At 35.1% G+C, this 23,054-nt stretch overlaps 1 protein-coding gene across 2 annotated transcripts in view; it reads left to right on the top strand.

Annotated features, from left to right (window-relative positions):
• Positions 1-23,054, top strand: part of USP25 (ubiquitin specific peptidase 25) — a 125,014-nt gene that overhangs the window by 9,484 nt on the left and 92,476 nt on the right. For both annotated transcript variants that reach the window (XM_054585221.1, XM_054585220.1), the window contains exons 2-4: positions 6,484-6,561; positions 9,849-9,993; positions 22,049-22,172. In XM_054585221.1, the coding sequence (XP_054441196.1) occupies positions 6,484-6,561; positions 9,849-9,993; positions 22,049-22,172 (347 nt within the window). The remainder of the gene's footprint in view (positions 1-6,483; positions 6,562-9,848; positions 9,994-22,048; positions 22,173-23,054) is intronic.

Below are 23,054 nucleotides of genomic sequence, written 5' to 3'. Positions count from 1 at the left end.
AAGTTTTTTAAAATATATATTTATTGATTTTTAGAGAGAGGAAGGGGGAGAGAGAGAGAGAGAAACATCGATGTGAGAGAGAAACATCAATTGGTTGCTTCCCTTACACGCCCCAACCAGGGATCGAACCCACAACCTAGGTATGTGCCCTGACTGGGAATTGAACCCATATGACCTTTCAGTGTACAGGATGATACTCAAACCAACTGCGCCACACCAGCCAGGATGATTCACAAAAGTTTTCTTTTAACCACATGTTTTTCAGAATATAGCACTCTAATTAAAAAAAACACACTATTCCAGAAGATTTTTTTTGCAAGTTGGGTTTTCGGAACTCAAAATGCATGTTCCCATAGAAACCATGTTTCATGGTGTTGGGTTCTTATTTGGCCTGGAAATATATTTAATTCTGTGAGAACTTAGTTTATAGCATTGTGGAACAATATATTTGGGGAAAATTGCTAATGATACATTTACTTATTTTATCTGCTAGTTAATAGGGATGGGGGATTCCTTTTGGGGCATAGACATCGTGCAGATGTTAGGTTGGTTTTGGGATTGGGTGGCAAGTAGAGGGATTTGAACTGTGAGATGAGGGAGGAGGGAAACAAACATTTATTGAGGAGCAACTATATTCATTGCTTTTTGCTATGTTTCCCATAAAGTATCTCATTAATATTTTTAATTACATGAAAGCTTAAGAATGTTGCTCTAGGAGTCTATGAAAAGATAGGAAAAGGCTTTTTAAATTTAGAATTTCTGACATTTCTAAGCCTAAATGTAAATAGTGAAGAATAAAAAATCATACCTTCAGATTTATACACCCACAGAGGTATGTGATTAATATAGCACTTGAAATGCTGTTAACCCAAAATGATCAAGATAAGCCTTGGCTCTGTGGCAGTGAAAAATACAAGATAACCCCACCCATTCATGGGATTACTGTATAGGTTATTTGTATTTGGGAATTTCAGCAATACCGTATGTGCTGTATACTCAAATGGAAGCAGGAACAGAAGTAGAGAATGAGCCTCTGGAATTCTAGACAGGATGTAGGAAGTATAGAAAATTTGCTTATTAGTAAGTGGGCTTGATCTATGTATGCTTGTTGTTCCCGTCTCCAGTAATTAGTTGGTACCTCTTTCCTGTGGATGAGCCCAAGCTTTGTGATCTAACTTACTCCAGTTCACCCCTGCAAACTCTGCTCTATTCATTTTTCAGTCAGTACTCATTGAGTGCCAATTACATGCCAGACACTGTACTACTTACCAAGAATGCATCAATGAGTGAAATAGAGGCTGTGCTCTCTTTGGACTTACTCTCTAATCATTCACCATGGTATATTATTAAAATCTGTGGTGCCAGGAGAACCTCCAACCTTAAGAGAAGGCAGCTGAATATACCAAAAAACAAGAAAACGAAAAACGCTTTGAATTAGAAAGCAGACCAGTATTTTTCAGACTGAGAATAAAAGTTAGAAGACAAGGTGGGACTAGAGATAGCTGTGCCATGTGAAGGGCCCTTTAAGCCATAACAATTGTACTATAGGGAAATTCTTCAAAGAGGTCATAGAGTATTACATATGAAGGGAAGTGAAGGTTATGTTGTCCCCCATAAATTACATATTTAAAAAAAAACCAGCAGGTTCAGGAAATAAAAGTTCTTGTTTCCATGTGGTTTAGGGTTTGTTTCTTTGTTTCTTTGGTTCTTTTGTTGTTGTTTATATAGCTGGTTAGAGGCAGGATTGGGGCTTACAAAGAGCTACATGAGGGACATATTATGTACTTGAAATTATCTGTCAGTGAAGTTTGGGGATTTCTTGTTACAGTAAGAGATAGCATGAACTAAGGCAGTTTGGTGTTATCAGGTAGATACAGAAGGTACTCATGAAAATAGATGTGTGTGTGGTTACATACATTCATGGCAGTAGTATAATTAATTTTTTCATTAATTGGCAACATTGAAATGTGTATCACTTAGTGCCTAGCAGCATTTTAGTGCATGTAATTCTGAAGTTTCAGAATGCTTTGAGATTTTCTACAAAATTGGGTTTTTTCCCCACCTTGAAAATTTGAACTCTTTCTTAGAGGTCATAATAAAAACTGCCTTTTTCCCCCTGAATATGGAAATCTTTGACTTTCTTTTTCTCTGCACTAAACCCAGTGTTATTTATATCTGGAAATTCAGTTAGAAGAACCAATAACTGACTTATGAGTCATTCATCCTGCCTTGTAGTCAGTGGCACATCACTTTTTTTATACCATTATCTAAGCATGTTACATCAACAGAGTAGTGGAATATGGGGCTGAGTTTTCTTTTTTCCTGAATCTTTAATCTCTGAAATCAGGTATAGAAAAGAACAAATATAGAAAGAACGTGGGCTGTGGAATTTGAAAAACCTATTTTTATTCCTGACTCTGTACTTAATAATCTCTTGACGTCTCTGTTAGCTATAAAATGAGAGTAACTACCTAGAGGGTGTGGCTGAGTGAATGTGAGCATGTATTAAATGAGATTATATACTGAAAGCACTTAAAACAGTGTCTGGCATACAGCAAAAGCATAAGAAATGCTGGCTCTCTTTCCTTGGCCTAAGCCAGTGATCATTTTTTGCATCTTCAAAAAATTATGGCAATGCTATATATGTTGTAGTCTTTACTGAAATGTATTTAAAAGAGACCCAACATTAGGTATGGTTAATGGGAAAGGAAAAGAATTTCTGTGAAACTTTCTAATCTTTAATTTATATTAAAATTATTAGTGCCTCCTTTTCCCTGTGGTGCATAGTACTATATTTTGCACATAGTAGGCACTTAAGGATGCCATCAGGCAGTAAAAATAACATTGGCAAAGGAATCTGAAGGCCTGTATATAGACTTGGCTTCTTTGCTTATTGATTTTTGTGGTTTTTGCAGCCACTGACTCTCTTTGAGCATTGCACCTTGATCTCCTTGGCCCAGCAGTGTAAAGAGGTTGCACCCACCTCATATGTTAGTGAACATGAACTTTATACAAGGAAGACCTCAGAAGTTAGAAAAGGAGCTCTACGATGGAAGTGGTTGGATCCACCTTGGATCCAAAATTGCTGGTCAAGGAGGACAGAACCATACGTATGCAGGGCATCTTTGGTTGAGGATCAGGGTGTATCACAGACCAGAAGTTTGGTAAATAGAGATGTGCAAACCTTGAAAGAAAGACGAGGATCTTAATCACAACAGAAACAGCAGCAACAAAAGCATAGTTGCAGGGAATGAAGGTGCAGGTTTACAAAGACAAGAAGCACAGCTGGGAGATGCCAGTAATAAAGTGGAAAACTTCACAAATGAGGTGGCTTCCATACCGTAAACTAAAATTTTTCTTACAGCTTACCTCTTTTGATCTATTCCCCATTTCTTGCTAACTTACCTAAGAAAGTTCACCTTTTCTTTTTCTTACTTAGCTGCCTTCTCCACCCCAATGCTTTTCTCTTTATTGTTTCATTTTCAGTAAAAATTCATGAGATCATGAACCATGCAAGAGCTATTCCTGGGTTATTTCTTCTAGGATATTTAGCTGACTTTATTGTCAAAGATAAATAGAACACCACATGATAACCACCTTTCAGGGAGGTTGCTTTTGTTATAAAATGCTCAGTATTCTTAATGCACTCTGTATTAGCTAGTGGTCACCATAACAGCCACTCCAAAAGTTAGTGGCATACCAAAATGTTAGCATTATGTTCACAGATTTGCAGGTTGGTTGCATGGCTCTTTTCCACATGTACCTCATTCTTCTGGGGCAACTGGGCTACCCAGGTCATGTTCTTTTTAGGAAGTGGCAGAAGTTCAAGAAGACCAGCCCAGCCATGCAATCTCATCTCATGTCTGTTCCATGCTGTCTGCTAATATGTCATTGGTCAAAGCATGTCACATGGCAAGCACACCCTCATTGCAACAAGGAAATACAGCTGTTTCTCATGGGAGGAAATGAAGATGGCAGAGTGTGGTGGATAGAGTGACGGGAGAATTGGAAGTCTAACATAGGCTCTGTAATCTTTTCAGGGCTTTATATTTGTGTTTACATTATACCTTGTAGTCATTAATGTGCATGGATGAGATCCGTCCAGAACTGTCCACCCATGCAACATGAAAAATAAAGACATTTAGCGAAGAAGATACAAGATACAAGAAACATTGTACATAGGACAATTATGCTTCACTCCCCTTCAGAGTAGGCACCTTGGGACCTTACAGTTCTCCCAGTTGCCATCAGCTGCTCCATCGTATTTTCCTGAATTACATCGAGGGTCTGAAATCTATTCCCTTTCAAAGGTGATTTTAGTTTTACATTTCCTAACCACCTTTACAACGAGGATTGGCCTTGTGACTTTGTTTTGCCCAATGAGATTTTAAGTGAAAGTTACTTGAATAAATGGGGTGTGTTAAAGAAGGCAGAATCATTTCACAAACACTTTTTGTCCTTTGCTCTTTCCTTCATATTACTTAAAACTTGGACAGATGCTGGAAGAAGAGACATGGAGAGAGAGACATTTGATGACTCTCGTGTATAAGAATGTTTAGTGGGAAGATAGGAGGAGCTTAGATCTTTGATATCATTTAGGATGTCCTTATCAGATCTGGACTCCTCACCTCCAGTCTGCTTATATTAGGAAAAAAAGATTCTACAGTATTTTGAATCTGCTATTTATTGGGATTCTGTTACATGTAACTGAATATAATTTCTAATTTGTACATGTGGTTTCTGTGAAAGATTTTTAGATTAGGTTATCACAAACTAGAACTTAAAATTGCTTTTATATTTTACTTAATTTTGAAATTTATTTAGGACTCCATCTGATTATATACACACTATGAATATTTAAATTATTGAGCATGTTTTGAAATGCACATTTCTCAATTCTGATATCAGTAAATCTGCATGCAGAAACTTAAAACTTTTGAAGTAATTTTAAATTTAAAGTTGCAAAATTATTATAAAGAACTTTTATAACTTATTTTTTTCCTGAACTATTTGAGAGTAAGTTGCATGCCCCTTTACAACTTAAATACTTTAGGATGTACTTAGGATAGTGCAGTTATCAAATTCAGGAATTTAATATTAATACAATATTGTTACTAAGCAGTCCAGATTCATATTTCTCCAATTGTCCCAATAACATCCTGTGTGGTTTAATATGAGAAGCAGTCTGGTCTCTCACATTACATTACACATGCCTTCTCGGTCCCCTTTAATCTGGAACCTCATCCTTTGTCTTTCATGATGTAGACATTCTGAAGATAATGGTCCCTCAGTTTGGATTTGTCTGATGCTTCCTAAAGATCAGATTCAATTTGTGCATTTTTTGTCAGGAATACCCCAGGTAATAGTCTTCTTGGTGTATCATATTATGTATCAGGAGGCACACACTATCATTTTAACCCATTACTGGTAATATTAACTTTGATCACTAGGCATAGGGGTTTCTGGCAGGTTTCTTCTTTATAGTTACTCTTTCTCCCTTTGTAATTCCGAAGAAGAGAGCTTGAAACTGTGTAATTATCCTGTTTCTCATTAAACATTCACCCAATAGTTTTAGCATCCATTGATGATTTTTGACTGAATTACTGAGATGAATGTAAAACATTTTCAAGAAAGATTTTGTCAGATCCTTTAATCTAGTGATGCCTTGTTTTTCATATCATAGCCATTGAGCTGAGTTTATTTCATGGTGCTCTCTTGGGAACGTCTTTGAAGAAATATAGAGATGCAGGGAGGAAAATGGCTCTTAATTGGGGTAGTTTAGGGAAGGATAAGATAGTGGGATCCTATCCATCCACCATTTTTTCTCTCCAGTAGAGTATAATTACTATATATCTATAGACCAACAGAGTATAAACAGGTTTGAAGCAAATTTGGGCAACTGATCAATTCTATTTAGAATCTGTTATGACAGATTAGAGAATGAGATGATTCTCCTTTTACTCAGATAACTCTTAGTATCCCCATGATGGTCATAAACCTACCAACTGCATGGCCTGCCAAAAGCATATCTTTCTCAAACATTCCCAGTGCCTGGATGCCAGCTGACCCAAGAGAGGGAGGAATCACCAGAACTGCCAGATTTCAATCAGTAGTGCCATCCCCTATTGAAGTAGCACAGTAGATAGTTCTTCTTGGGTTTAGCCATCATGCAAATCACTCCTTTTCATCTTGGGAGACATAAATGAGGCTGTGAATAATAGGCCAGAAACTTAATTCAGCAAGAATTATTCTTGGGGAGTAATGTAAAAGTTCCCTTTCGGTGGAAACATTAGAATGGAATAAGGGCCCCCACAGCAAGGATTCATTCTCCCTAAAAGAATGAAGTTTGTTCTGTCTCCCTCAAGTTCCTTTTATTCTAATTTACTTTGCATTTTCTGCTCCGCCCCCACCCCTCCCCCCAAAAAAGTCATTTGCATTTTTGGATTTCAGAATATAATGCTTTTGGTCTTTCCCCTCCTCTAGCACCAGCAGACATTTTTGAATCAGCTGAGAGAAATTACTGGAATTAATGACACCCAGATACTACAGCAAGCCTTGAAGGTATGTCTCCTGTTTTATGACATGCAGTTTGTGTTACACCCTCATTTCTGTGGCCTACCATATTTGAAAGTTGAGCTTTTTAGTTATACCATGTGGTAGTGGTAGAGCTATAAGAAAGAACTTTTTATAAAGAAAGAGCCTTACTTACACAATTTTGAGCATGTTAGCTTGCAGCAATGCAATGTTCTGAGATATCCTGGAATGACAGATAACTGTCTTCACAGGAGACACTTTCCATGCAGAATGAAGGGGTGTGACTCCAAATGCTAATAGCTGGTTTTACTGAAGGGCCCTGAGTTAGAGTTTAAATGGGGGTAGAAGGTAGGGAGGAGAAACAGGAGGAGGTAAGGGGAGGGGGAAGAAGCAGAAAGCTACTAGAGGGTCAAAAGCTTACATACTTTTTTTTCCAAGAAAGAGAAATATAAATTGGTTAACATTCAGCTTATTGTACCTTGAAAATAATCAACATCGAACTGTTTAGTATATGCAACAAATAAACTGTGTTATTTTGGTTGTATCTTATGAAGTATCCTCATTTCCACACAGAGATACCCAGACGAGTCAGGTCACATGGATATGCGCGTTGAAAAAGATCAAGCTCAAGAAAGATATTTAGGAACTAGATGTGGCATTTTAAACTTAGAGCATTTGTGCCACTGTAGCCTGGACACAACTTCGATCCTTTGGAAATTGCTCCATGAGGCAAATTAATAATGTGATTCTGAGCCCAGAGTTCATTTGTTTCTAGAAATTTATCTTTTAGATGAATGTAATCATAATCATAATGATAGTGATCATAACTAGCACTTATTAAGCACTTAGAGTAGTAGATGCGATTCTGAATACTTTGTGTGAAATAATTTTCCTGATAACTCCATGAGGTATTATTTTCGTCCCCTTTTAAAAGATGAGGAAACAGATTACAATGACTTGATAAAGATCACACAGCTAGAATATGTAGGAGCTTAGAATAGATACCAAGCAGCCTGATTTTGGGGTGCCACAGTTAATTTCTGCTTGTACTAGAAGCTTTGCTTTAGCTTTTTTCCCCCAGAAAAATGATGAAACATTACTGTTCAGAGCATTAATACAGGTTTTATCAAGCCAGTACTAAGTATTTGGAGAGGGAGCAGAAGTGTCATACCTCAGTTTTTATGATTATGACATTTAGGTGATTCCCAGTGTTTTCTTGACTCTGATATATGACTTAAGCACCCCATGTGCATTTTCAGAAAGTATCTTTCCCATTCTTTGTGACTGAATATGAGTCTATACCTATCACCTTGTCAGGGCAAATTTAGGGAACTTACTTTTTTTTTTAACTTGGGAAACATAGAATATGTTTAATTATATAAGAATAAAGAATAAAATTAATTCTTGTTCACTTTTGCTTTGGGGTAAGTTTTGTGGCTGTAGTTTTGTTATTTATTTATTTTTGTTTTTTTACTTTTGTTTCAGGTACCAGTAGCTTGGAGTGGGTAGGGAAAACAGTGTGCTTAAACCTTAACTGTTGCCCAGTATATAGTTGTTAAGATGGTTAATAATGACTTAGTTACACTGACAAGTAGTTTCCTTTTGGAAGCCACAATGTATTCATTTCAGCACCTTAATTTTAAGTATCTATTTTAGCCCTACAGAGGTAGTAGCCTCCAGGTTGTACAAATCTTAGTTGTACTCAGTTTCTCACTGTACAAAATAGTATATGAAAAGCACTTAACACATTTATTTGCACATAGTAAGTGCTCAATAAATGTTAGCCATTGTTATTGCAAATTATCTTACAACTAGTTTACTTATCTAATTATAGCGTATGTTATACCAATATTTTGGATGAGTCATTCATTTAAGACTCTTACAATAATTGTGATAGATAACAAACTTTAAAACGGGTGCTTTTCAAACTGCACTCTGACTTTTTTTCTCTCTTCACGAGCTACTAGAATTGGAGTTGGAGTGGGCTGGGTACTTCATTCTTCCATCGCTCAGGCCCTATATCTTGGAATTGTCCTTGTCTTTATGCTTCTACCATCCCCCATATTTAATATGATTGCAAATGATACTGGGCTCTGCTGCTGCCCTTTCTGTCCTACAGTCTATTCTCACTGCACAGCCAGAGGGGTCCTTTTAAAACGTAAACCATCTCATGTCATTTCTGTCTATTACTCTCCACTGGCTTTCTGTTACACTTCATGCGTGTGGTCAGGTTCTTCAGGCCTGCTCAGCTTTCTGTGTTCTGGCATTAGTTAAAAAGATAACTTCATTATTAACACTTGTATTTTTCAAAAGATTTTATTTATTTATTTTTAGAGAGGGAAAGGTAGGAAGAAAGGGAAAGAAAGAAACCTCAATATGTGGTTGCCTCTTGCACCAGCCCCCTTGGGACCTGACCTGCAACCCAGGCACGTGTCCTGACTGGGAATTGAAACTACAACCCTTTGGTTTGAAGGCCGGCTCTCAGTCCACTGAGCCACACCAGCCAGGGCTAATGTCTGTATTTCTTAATGTTATTTGAATTAGCTGTCATAGAGTTAGTAGTATATTTATTGTTAAGTGTACAGAGAATATAGAGCTATAACTGGGCAAATCATTATTTTGTTGTTTTAGAAATTCTTAATTCCCTAGCATCTGCTTTTTTCTAAAATAATGTTAGAATAAAGTGATATCCAGGTATAATTTCAATGAGAACTACATAAAATTTATATAGTGTTTATAATTTGGGTACGGTTTTTCTTTTGTTAGTATTGAGTATTTCTGTCTAGGATTTTGCATGTCTCTTATAATATTATCAAGCTTCAGAACATTTTGCTGTTTTCTTTTGACAAGCCTTTTGACATTTGCTTGCTAAGTTTGCCTGTAGGTATGCATTCAGCATCCATATTAAAGGGATTATTTTTTAATGTCCTTGTTTGCAGAAGTACTGTTAGAAATATTCAGTTTTTTACCCCTTTATATGGCAAGCTCCAGAAAACATTTAAGTTTTTTTCAATGGTTTAAAAGTATGTTTGTGATTGCTTTTTGTTAAACAGTTATGAAAGTAATGGAAAACTAAGGAATTAGTTATAGATCTGATTTTTACATTATATTAGTAGTTTTAATAGGAACAGGAATTACAATTGATGTAGTATACTTTGAATACAATGAACTTACAGTACAAAATTAGAATCTTAGTAATTTCAAATATGAAAATTATTTTTGCTATTAAGTATTGTGGAGAAAATTACATAAATCATGTGAAGATATATAGAAAATTTTCAAAATATTTGATGTTCTGTTCTTGATATTTGAAGGATAGTAATGGAAACTTGGAATTAGCAGTGGCTTTCCTTACTGCAAAGAATGCCAAGACCCCTCAGCAGGAAGAGACAACTTACTACCAAACAGCGCTTCCTGGCAATGACAGATACATCAGTGTGGGAAGCCAAGCAGACACAAGTAGGTTTACTTTCTTTTTCTTAATAATTAAGGATGTAATGAAAAATTTCCTTGGGAATATATTTATTTGTATAAGCAGAGGTGAAGGACAATAAAAGAATTACTTAAACTTGGTTCTTATTAATGTACTTGAAAGGAGCAAATGTTTTTATTAGCAGCATTATCTATTTTTTCCAGTTTCCAGGAGTACAAGATTGTACTTAAGTTATTTATCCTGCCATAGAGCTTTTCATAATAGTATTTGTTGTTTTGAAATACGGAACAGCTACAGGTGTTATTAAAGAAACAAACTTTTCTAGAATTTAAATGGTGACCATCATTTCTTTTATGAATTATATGTTATTAGAGGCCTTAAGATTATTTTTGAAGATAAAATATTATTTCTAATTACTGATAGATTTACCATTTAATAGAATTTCTTTTCCCTCAACACCTGCCCCTCCCCAAAATAAACATTTTGGAAAAAGATTTATTACCATGTAACAAAATAAGTAAACACATACACATACATACATATGGAAAATATTACATGAAATTCCAATTTTTCTTCAAAGTATGAATACTTTATGAAAGTAAATACTTCAATTTATTTTTTAATACTTTAAAAATATGTTCAGTAACCTCCATATATTATTATGGTGTAATAACTGCACTCTATAAAATATAATATTTATTTTTATGCGTTCTGGATTTGAGATGTTTGATTACTAACTTGTATTTGGCATTTGAAGAGAATTCCTGATTTTGTTTGTAGACTTTTATAAAGTTTAGAAAGTAGGCAGGAAGAGTCCCTTCATATGGATGTTTCTACCTATTGATTGGCATTAAAAACTGCTTAGTGTTTGTTAGTAAAATATTTTCATTTCAAATTTTCAGGGTAATCTTTATATTGTTCCTGAACAAATGACCTTACGTTAGCCAAAGCTAGAATACTCCTATCCTACACAGAAAATAGATGATGGGAAAAGTTTTATACACTTCAGACAGACCTTGCTTATGTCCAAGTTCAAGACAAACTATCATCTGGCCTCAGTCTGGATCTCTTAACTTCATTTTCTACTGTTTTCCTCCTCACTTTATACCATGATAATACAGGATGGCTTGATGTTCTCATATACCCAGTGCTATTTAATGTCTCTTGTCTTTACATTTGCTGTTCCTTCTGTCTGGAATTGCCTCTATCATTTACTCCAGCCTACTTTCTTCTGGAATGTTTCTCCTGACCTCTAGGGTGGACCAAGTGCTTCTCTAGTACCTAGAGCATACTTCTGTCTTAAAGAGTACAGTGTTATTTTCTAATTATTTGCTTATGCCTTTTTTGCTTACCAAACTGGAAGCTTAACAAGGCAAGAGAGCATTGATGTTCCCACCATCATACTGGAATGTCATAGTTTCTCAAAAAGTGTTTGTGGAAATATTCTTATATGTATAAAAAAGCTATTTCAAGATTGATGAAAGGGAACAAGCTTGTTGCATGATAAAGAGAAAAAAATGATTTTTTAAAAGGTGAAAAAGAGAAGTGTATAAATAGAGGAGGAATTGGTATGTGAGAATAACATATCTTTCGAGGTTCTGAGACTTGAGGGAAAACATAATTAGGTAGAAAAAGGAAAAATAGAATGATTTTGATTGGGCAACTTCTTAAAGTTAAGGAAACAGTCATGGTTCAGTGTTCTAGCAGAAAGGATGAAAAGTTTTTAGAATGAGAGTTATGAATTCTTAATATAGTTGGTAGACTTTGTTTCATGAGATAGCATATATAGGTATTCAGAGGAATTAGGATTATAAGGCTGTTATAAACAAAAGAAAACCTCTCAGTTGCTGTGAGAAAAGTCAGCAAACAATGTTTAAACCATATGTTAACACCTGGTCAAGATTTTTGCCAAAAGAATAGGGAAAATGTTATGGATAAAAGGACGAATAGGTGCTCTGAGGGGAAAGACCACCTGATTTCAGAAGGCATATGTTCCATTTGCTCAGAATTAATTTTTTGTTTTTGCATGTGTGTAGCTCTTGGAAAATATCCACTAAGTAATTTTATATTCCACATGAAAGAAATGGTAGAAAAATAGAGTTTCTGGTCTCATCGCAACTGATTGTTGTATTGAGCAAATTGCTTGCTCTTGTGGTTTCTTTATTGATAAAATGTGCTATTTTCCTAACCATATGCTACTTAACATTTAATGATTCAGTAATTTGGATAGTGTGTCCATAAAGTTGGTGTAAGATTATTGAGAAAAAACTGTTGTTGAAATATAATGTAGTGATTGTATTATTAATAGTATCAAACTGGGAAAAAATAGCTGGTGAGGTAACAATAATTCTTTTCAATTTAACAGATTTATACCGTATTTTATAAAATTTTAAGAACTACAGCTACCTTTAAGAAGTAACCCTGATTCAACATTTAAATTTTATAGTGTCATAATGTTACATGGTTTAAAACTAAGAAACTAAGGAGATACCATGCATGCAGCAGATTCTTTAAATTACTATGCCATTATTGCTGCAAAAAAACAAACTCTTTTTTTTGTATTTTTAATTCTGGGAAAGAGTGGTAATACACATGGGTAGGAAAGAGAAATAATTACAAATGAAAATGTATTCAAACACAAGCCTTTATTGACAAAACTACGTTAAGTGCTGAAGGAATGTGTAGTATTGGAGTGATGCAAGTGTTAGGAAGTTTTCGAGGGATTCTTCTAGATATAAAAACTCCTTTTGAGCATTTTCTTAATTTTATGTGAAATACATTGTTATTTGAAAGTTGGCCATAGTTTAACTTATTTCACTTATTTCTTTCAAATATGCAAGGGTTTTTATTTTTTTAATTCTTTTTTTGCTAAGTATATGTCTGCTTTTCTAACTTTAAGTGTGTCGTCTATAACAATGTGGACAAAATATCTATACTTTGAAATAAAATCTCTTATGCAAAATGCATAATGATTCTTTGTTGGTATAAGCTGGAATATAACTTTATAACTATGGGTGTCTATTAAAGGAAATGAAATACAATTTTTTTAGTGACTAGAAAAATTTAGCTTTTTCACTAAGATCCCCTAGAAGTCATGTTTAAGGCTTGTAGGGAAATTTTCCTGTTTGCGTACCCAGGCACATCAGAAAATAATGTAAATCATTCCATTTGATTTGAAGAACACATATTTGTGAACCTCCTTTTAATACTGAAGAAGTAATTACATTTTCAGTAGTTAGTAGGACAACAATTGGCCTTTCCAGTGCATTTTTACCTTTTATTTTTGAGAAAAAGGAAACATTTCAAGGATACCTTATTCTCTCCATATCAAGGAATTCAGGAGTATTGTACCTGGTGTCTTTATATTGCTTTGGTAACAGTCCATACTATAATTTAACACTCTGTTGAAATCTGGGAAAATGCCTAAATCACTTATAGTGTTGTTAGCAAAAATTTTAGACACTTTTTTTTCATTGCTTAGATCTCCTGTCCAGATTGGATATTGTGGATTTTTCAGATTAGTGCCTCTCACCTACAGCTTTAATTTTAAATAAAATCATGTTGGAATTTTGCAGTACAAAATATTAATGCAATAGGATCTAGAAAACAATGCAAGATATTGAGATACCATAGGTGTGCTTAATAGTCAGAGGAAAGGTTCTATGAGATCTTTATGTCGTGGCAAACTCTGTCATAGACATGATGGTACATGGCTATTACCAATTTGAAATCAAATAGTTATATTTTTTCTTTCATGACCATTAAATTCTTTTGAACTTTTTTAAAACAGGAAAAAAACAGTATATGCCTACCAGAACGAGATGTGCCACAATTGAGCAATCAAAGTATGGATCAAAAGATAAGAGAGATTTAGGTAGGTAATTTTAACACAGAAAGTAATGCCACCTACTGGCTTAAGTTTTAGAGAACATGGTGTGACACATTGGAATAAGTGTTAAGTGGTCGATCCTTCACCAACTTTGCATCATTGCATTCCCCCACCCCCACCCCAAGGAACTTGAATACTTTGTAAGGATTGCCTAGAACATGAGAAGAATGTTGAGGTTATGTCCTAGAGCTGTGGTCTGGCCTGTAAGTATTTAAAGCACAAGTGATAATAGAGCCAAGTCTAGTGCTATCATTCCTGCTGAGGGTAAATCCCTTACGTTAATCATTGTAGGCTTTTATTAATCGAACACTGATATTTTTCCCGTTCCCCAATTTTTTAAATAACTGCAGATAGAAAAAAAAATGCAGTGAAAGTTAAATCTCTTTTTCCATCAAGATTTCTGATACAGAAAACTATGTTGGAGATTCACCAAAAATCCAGGTTAATCTTAGAAATAAGATGCTACAGTGGTGTGAAGTTACTTGTAACTATTTGGATATAATTAGGTTTACATTTCATTAGACAGGCATTATCAAATGACTTGAATAACTTTATGAATTTTTGCTAATTTTAGGGCAGAATGATAGTCATGGTCTTTGCTCTTTTTGTTGACTAATATAGAATGTTAACTAATTTTTCTTCACAATCCAAGTTGGAAAACAGTAAAATTGATGACAGAACTCAGGAATGGCTCAATTTACTATTTATTTTCCTAATCAATGCTGCCATTGTAATTTTAGCAGCTATTATTGAAAACAAAACAAGACTATTTAGAGCTGAGCTGTTCAATATAGTTATCAGTAGTCACCTGTGGCACTCTGACTGGTGTGGCTCAATTGGTTGGGTGTTATCCTGCAAACTGCAAGGTCATAGGTTCAATTCCCAGTCAGGGCACATGCCTAAGTTGCCAGTACAGTCGCTGTTCAGAGAGTGTAGGAGAGGCAACTGATGAATGTTTCTCTCTCTCTCAACATTGATATTTCTCTCCTATATAAAGAAACAAAACCTTTTTTAAAAAGTCACATGTGGCAACTTAAATTTAAATATAAATTAAAATGAAACAGTATTAAAATACTGTTTCTTTCACCAGACACATTTTAAATGCACAATAGTAAGTGCATGTGACTAGTGGCTACTGTATTGGACCGATAATAGTTCATTTCTATTATCACAGAAAATTACATTGGACATCACTGTTTGAGAGATCTGATGAATTTAAAAAGTGAGAAGATTTGAAAAGTATAGGAATATCTTAAGAGAGCTGACTGAAGGCAGAAGAGAATGGGAGAGTGGAGTGTAAAACAGTTTACATTGCTTATGTTATCCTCTTTTAAGTATTCTCTTAACATGGTACTTTATTATGCTGTCTTTCATTTATGAGAAAAAATTTTAGATGGATAGAGCATATATTCTGAAGTCTTCTAATTAGTTCTGTGAAGATGTCTTACTAATTTTTATCTCTATTCCACGGTCTCTAGATTTTTTTTTATTTTATTAACCAATATTTGTTGGTTGCCTAATATGGATCAGGTACTTTACCCTTTTAGGCCATTGAAAAACACAAAGAGTCTCAGTTTATACAGGGGAAGGCAGAGAGTAAACAATAAATAAATAAGGCCAGGTAGTAGTGTTTGATTGAGAACATTACAACAGGGTAAAGAGACAAAGTGTGACTGAGATATAGTTGTAGGTCAGGCACTGGATTTGGTATTTTAAATACAGGGCCAGTCAAGAATGTCTCTTGGATGAGGTCATAGTTTATAGATACCTAAGCAAGGTGAGGGAGTGAATTTCATGGGTGTCTGAGGGAAGTGCATCTCAGGCCAGGGCCTCAAGGCAAGAGTGGATCTGGCTCAGGAGGTGAGTAGTGAGGACACACCGTGGCTGAAGCAGAGTGAGTGAGGGTGAGAAGGGTCACGTTCTCAGTTCCACTGTCCTGCTCACTATCCCTGTGCTTACATTTGCCTTTCTCTCTAAGGGCAACCCCGTCCTTCTGGTGGCCCAGTGGTTTTTTTTGTTTGTTTGTTTGTGTTTGTTTTTTTTCTTTTTTACAGCTCTTCCTAATTTCCCAAAACAACCAGTTAATTTGCAGTTGTATCAGCTTTTGTGTGTGTGTATATATATTTTTTCTTTCAGTTGCTCCTGCCCTGGTACATACTCTTATTACAACTCTTCTCCAACACCTTAACTCCTAACTCCCAATACTGGGTTCTTTCTACTAATATCACTCCCCTGCCTAGAAATTTTGCTGGTGGTAAATACAAATTTGGCTTATTAAAAAACAAAAAGCATTTCTCCCAGGTTAGCCCCATGTAAACAAGGAAAACCATGGAAAAGCTTATTGTTTATTTTGAAATCAAAATCTTTGTAAACATTGTAGTTCAACTAGATTATGGGCTAAATTAGCTTTTGTCAACTAGTGTAGATGTCTCATTGTCATTGAACATATTATTTTTATGGGGAATGAATTATGATTTTAACAATCTCATACATTTGAAGTCTAATTTATTGGTAAATCGATTGTTGCCTGTCTTTTGGAGTTAGCAGAAAAGTTTTTGGTAAAATTTACTCAAATGGTAACTCTTTGGAAAGTGAATGATTTATGAGGGTAAATGTTTTGTGTTGGTGCATATATTTCTGACTTTATGGAAAAATGTTTTAGTTTGGGCAGTCTTGAAAATGTTGGAGATTACTGCTTATAGGCTTTTGTAACGGGATTTTCTGCAGTACTATTCAACTAACACTAACATGCTTGTGTACTTAATTGGGTTCACGTTAATATTGGGTTGGCCAAAAAGTTTGGGTTTTTTTCTGTAAGATGGCTCTAGTAGTACTTGGTTGTCTTTAACTTCATTCAAAACAATTTTATTATATTGTATTGTGACAGCTGTCATATCTCTGTGCATCTAAAAATTTATCAAAATTGGTAAATTTTTATGTAGTCATTTAAATATTGAAGATGGAAGAAAATATGCAACATTTCCAGCATATTATGCTTTATTACTTCTAGAAAGATAAAAACGCAACTGAAATGCAAAATAACAATTTGGCAGCATATGGAGAAGGTGCTGTACTGATCTAATGTGTCAAAAGTGGTTTGCAAAGTTTCATGCTGGACATTTCTCACTGGATGATGCTCCACAGTCAGGGAGACCCATTGAAGTTGATAGTGATCAAATCAAGACGTTACTTGAGAAGGCCAGTGTACCACACGGGACATAGCTGAGACACTCAAAATATGCAAATCAATAAAGTTGTTGGTGAAAATGAAAAATGTGTCTTTTATTTTATGGAAAAAACCATATGGACTTTTTGGCCAACCCAATGCTAGAAGTACGGTTTGTTAAAACAGAGTTTAATGTCTTCCCTTGACATAGATATAAAAATATTCATAGTACTTTGGTATTTGGATAGAACTGCTACAAAGGTGAAATTTTTATAATTGACTTTTGCCAATTAGATAGTTAATAGTCATGCTTATTCTCTGTTCTGTTTTGTGTGTAAGCATATTAAAAAAATCATAGAGGGCTAGTTTTCATTGTGAAATTGATAGTTCATTATGTGTTTTATGGAAATCATCCTATAAGGCCATACAAAGAATAAATTTAGGGCTTAAGTATTTTATTGAAAGGCCATTTTTTCCTTAGTGCTGGTCTTATATGTATTTGGTATATGTGTAGGTTATAATAGTCATATTTCGGGATTGCCGTATTGTTCTAAAATATCCTATGGAAAGAAGATGCTTTATTAAGTAATGGAAATATAATGAAGAAAATTATTATAGTTACATTAAAGCTACAGGCAGATAATAAACCTTCATTGCTTAAAGGAAGTAAGTCCTGGCTTTTCAGTTGAAGACCAGTCATTTCTGGTCAACCAATTTTTTTGCATTAATGATTACTATTGCTTGTTTCTTTCTCTGCTCAGACTCAGTACTTCTGACAATAGATGTGTGAGTTTTTTCCCACACACACAAACAATTCTCCAGCAGTGGCTGGATGTCCTAGAATTAAATCCAGTTCGGAAGCTATCTACAGGTTAAGGGCCCAGTCCTACAAGACTGCTACCACTTTAGAAGCCATTCACAAGTAGTGAGTCCCCAGGTTACCCATACTTTGTCTGACTTGGCCACACACTGGGACTTCTCACAAACCCTCCCTCATTTGATCATTTTCTATAGTGGCTCATAGAACTTGGGGAAACATGCATATTTACTGGTTTATTACATAATAAAGGATATGATAAAGATACAGATGAACAGTCAGGTAAAGAGGTCCGTAAAGCAAGGTCTGGAAGGGTCCCGAGCACAGAAGCTTCTAGCTTGTAGAGTTAGGGTGCACCACTCTCCCAGCCTAGCATGTGGATATATATGTTCACCAACCCGGAGGCTCTCTGAGCCCTGTATTTTAGTTATTTTTCTGGAGGCTTCATCAGAGAGGCACAATTGCTTATTGACTTAATCTCAGGCCTTCTCTCTTCCCTGCAGGGTAGGCAGTGGGGCTCAACGTTCTAAGCTTTTCACAATAGCTTGGTCTTTCTGGGAACCAGTGTCCATTCTGAAGCTACTTAGGAGCCTTTTACTCCGGTGAGGAGTAAAAGATGCTTCTATTTGAACTGCAGGCTCAGTTCAGGAAATTTCAAGTGTTTTAGGAGCTCTGCATCAGGGACTGAGGTCAAAGACCAAATGTTAGAACAAAATTTGCATCTTTATCACTTACTTTGCTCTTTGCATGATTTTATAGCACCATGCATTGGTAATTTGGGAAATATTTCCTTTCAAATATTGGAGGAATCTATACATTATAAAACAAATTGAAATTTTTAGCATCACTTAATTTCATCAGAAGAGCTTTTTAAGTACTGGGAAGATACTAAGTTCATAATGGTGGAAACAAGTTTAACAAAGGTCCAATTTTTGTTTGAAATTTTCATATTAATCGTTGGCAACAAACTCTTACTTGTTTTCTTCCAAGTTACAGGCTCACTTTGTTTACTTTTGAGAAAATGCCTTCTGAACACTGATGTCTGAATACTCACAGTTTGTAGTTTGCTGATTTTTTTTTTTTTTTTTTAGTAAAAATAGCGTTTCATGAAAAAATCAGCCAGCTGAGCCTGCAGCTCAAGTTTTGCACTAGTGCCTGCTCTAAAGCAGTAGCCTGTGCGGATACGCAGCCAAAGTACTTTCCATTTTGTGAGAGTATTAAAGAACATGTAAGTCAGTGTTTCAGATTTAATAAAATTTTCCCCTTTTTATCAAGGAATTACGAGAAATTAGGCTTTTTTTTTGAATAGTGTGTTTGTGTAGTTGTGGAGAATACAATGAATTGTGCATACAACTTGGTTCTGCTGCTTTGATTTGTGCTAAGCAGCAGCAGCTTTGGGCACTGTTTTCTGCATCATCAGTGCAAATGTGAGCCCAATAGAATAGGCAAGTAACATATTAGTAATACTGTAAGGATATTTTTTTTACTTTGGGAACCCCCTTTTTCTCATAGGGTTATGGGGATCCTCAAGGACCCATGGACCACACTTGGAGAACTGCTACTATGCAGACGACACCACTTGATTTAATAGTTAGAAGACTTAAATTGAAGCCTGTCTACATTCCTTATTCTTACAATGTTGTACTTCATTTTCACAACTTCAGTTATCTCATTTATGAAATAGGATTAAAAACATCTTGCCTTGTTAATTTCTTTTTTGTTGAGTTACAATTGATAAAATATGAATAGCTCTAAAAATGACTGTTGCTATTCTAATTTAGTTTTCTGCTCTAGCCAGTTTGGTTCACTTGTCAGTCATAAAACAGTAAACACTCCTGATCACTTCAAAGAAGTTTAAACGTGGATTTTGGGTTCTTCAGAAATCAGTGAAAGGACTGTAGCTCAGCCTTCCAAAAGGACCCCCAGATTCTGGCAGGACTGGCCAGCCAGAGGAGCTGCTCCCTCTGCCACAGTCAGGATGGGCGTGAATCAGGGGCCTGCGCCTGGGACCACGGAGTTCAGGAACATGCCTCTGTCGCTGCAGCCCAGGGAGCAGGCTGCCCGGATTAGCTGTGGCTGGACATTGGCATGCAGAGTCTATTTGCCACTTCTCTATCTCTTGGCATCCCTTCAACAGGAAACTGGACACTGGAACAACCCACATCTGTTCAATTGTATTGGAGAAAACAGCCAAAAGCAGGATAACGGTTTCCCCTCACTCCTGCCTTCCACATCTCATGTTAGTGCATCCAATTGGTAGACCTAAATTTTTCTCAGAACTTTAACCACAACTGAGTTGGGAAAATAGGTTTGTGTGTGTGTGTCTCTCTCTCTCTCTCTCTCTCTCTCTCTCTCTCTCTCTCTCTCTCTCTGTGTGTGTGTGTGTGTGTGTGTGTGTGTGTTTTAATCTTTACAGCTTTTCTAGTTGAAGAGAGCACACTAGGAGGATGAAAGAATGGAGTCTGAGGGCTAATTGATCATACCTGCCAAACCGGTTTTTCTGCTTCTTTGTGCTTTGCAAATTATTTCCCTGACTTCCATTATTCTTTCTTTACTCACTCATGTTACAGTCATTATTTAATGACTCATTTTTATTACCATTTCATGCCTCTCTTGTCCTACCTTTGTCTTCATTAACATTCGTACTGATTCATACTGGACCGGGTAGCTACACCCAGGTGACATCCGTCTGCAGCTGTGCGCTCTAAGTGGCCTTGGATTTTGTAAGTCAGACTTAGGAAACCTTTGGATGGCTGGTGTACGTCGTTGGCATGCTTCATCCTTTCAGTTACCTTGCTGTATAACTTTGTTCCACATTTTATTTGATGGAACTTTTTTTGATGGAATTTTTTTATCCTATTTATTACATTTTCATGAGATTTATTATACTAAGGACATTAAAAAACCTTCCATAGCTAACGATTATTTCTAATATTTTAAATATTCTTGTAAGCTACTGTTTGGAGGGAAAAAAACCGTGGATAACAATAGAAGTAGGCTTTTGAAACTGCCAATATACATTATTTCTTGCTCTTTAAGTGTGGGATGTTCTTTTCTAGTATCTGTATAAAACCTTTTAGCCAGATGGTAAAATGCAGGTACATTATTTCCAGTGCCCTACCCCATTTTATGTCTCTTGTAAAATTCCAAGATTACACAGAAAAAGTTAATTTTTAACGTGCCTCAAATACAAATAAACAAACTGAATACAAAACTTGTTCAAAATATCAGTAAGCATAATCCCAGCCATGCAAAGATAAGGTAATAATAGCTATACTTCTTTCTCTTTCTTATAATACTGTTTTGTAAACCCGTACTTATCAACAATTTATAGTTCCTATCATTGTTTACATGACAATGGGAATATTGTTGGCATCTTTTGCATTAAGGAAATTGACCAGTTTACATTGGCAAATTATATTAAAAAAGATTTTCTAATGATTAATTACAGCCTTTATTTTTTGGATAAAGAATACTCATAGCATCGACTATTTTCTAACAAAAGTATCATTTATTTGTATATTTCCTTTTGTGAAATGAAATATTGTTAAATTTAAAGGACTGCGTATTTATTAAATACTGCAGAAGGTACAGAAGTACTTTTAATAGAAAATAAAAGATCATAACATTTTCTTCTTTCTTAACTCCCCCTCTTCAAAATTAACCACTGTTAAGAGTTTGATACATACTTCCAGACTTTTAAAAAAATGTACCTGTTTGTATGTATTCATGTGGAGTGTATTTAGTATATATAGTCGGTTTCTGAAACATAATTTTTGAGAGCTCAGTTGTTAATTATTATGCTATGACAGATAATATATAGGCGCTTGTATGGACGAACAGTAGTATATTTGTGTTAACTTTGGAAAGCATAAATGTAAATGTTTATGTTGATTTTGATTTTTGTTAGTAAAAAACTTACTAGCTTTTAATCAGAGACTTTGTAAAAAATATTGAGATTCCTCTGCAATGAAAAATATTTATGCTGCTGTTTTAGGTATATTTTAGAGAAGATCATTAATTTTCAAAGTATACCAATTTATAATCTCTTTAGTGTGGTTTTCATCTCTTCTAAGACACTCTTAATACATAATTAAGTTGGTGTTATCTTTTGTTTGAAAGGGTATGTCGGGTATAAAAATCCATGATAAGAATTACCTTCCATTTTGTTTGACTTTTAATTTTGAGTAAGATAGTTTTGCTTTTCAGATGTGATTGATCTCACTGGAGATGATAAAGATGATCTTCAGAGAGCAATTGCCTTGAGTTTGGCGGAATCAAACAGGGCATTCAGGGAGACTGGAATAACTGATGAGGAGCAAGCCATTAGCAGGTAAAAACATAATTTGTATAAAATAGATATAAGTACTATTTATAATAGAAATAATAATTGGCTTTAATTTCAAGAAGCACAAAGATATACTTTGTTATTCTAAATAAACAATATACTTCAGTATTGTTTTTATGCAATATATAACAAAAATTTTCATATTCTAGTTCCAATTGCATTTGAATCTTAGATTTTAGGATTTGAAGTGGTAATATGGGGCATACATTTAGGTGTATATTTTAATATTTCTTTGATTTTCCCCCCATCTCTTTTTGTATCCATTGTCCAATTTTATTTATAGTCATTTATAGCTGGAACCAGCCAAGTTTTCCTGTAAAGGGCCTCTAGTACATGTTTTGGCTTTGTTGGCCATGTAGTTTCTGTTACAGTTACCCCACCCTGATGTTGTAGTGCAAAAGCAGCCACAGATCACACATAATTTAATGAGTGTGGGTATGTTCCAATAAGTCTTGATTTACCAAAACAGGCTGCCAACTAGATTTGGCTGATGGTCCAAATTTTGCCAACCACTGATCTATAGTATGGTGGCATAAGTTTTTTTTTTTTCATTTTTTTAAAAGAAGTTGGCAAGATCCCAAGATGTGTGATGGAATGATAGAATACATCTTTTAATTTAATAATAGCCAAAACTTTTTAGTTTGAAGCAATTTGACCCACAAGGGGATTAAATAAGTAAATTTGATTTTATCTTAAAACAATTCTAATTTTAAAAAACTTATTTAAATTATAATTAACTATAATCTAAACAGCTCTTTGGAGGCATTGATAACTCTCTTACTGAAGGAGAAATTTATCTTTTAAGAGGTTAAATGATTTTCCAAAGGTACAGGACTCCGTTGGGTCTTATGACTCCAGAGTTCTTTT

Source organism: Pteronotus mesoamericanus, unplaced genomic scaffold (genome assembly GCF_021234165.1).
Source record: "Pteronotus mesoamericanus isolate MK-2021 breed Mesoamerican mustached bat unplaced genomic scaffold, CSHL_Meso_final contig_82, whole genome shotgun sequence".
Classification (NCBI taxonomy): domain Eukaryota; kingdom Metazoa; phylum Chordata; class Mammalia; order Chiroptera; family Mormoopidae; genus Pteronotus; species Pteronotus mesoamericanus.
This window is presented reverse-complemented; position numbering and strand designations above follow the sequence as displayed.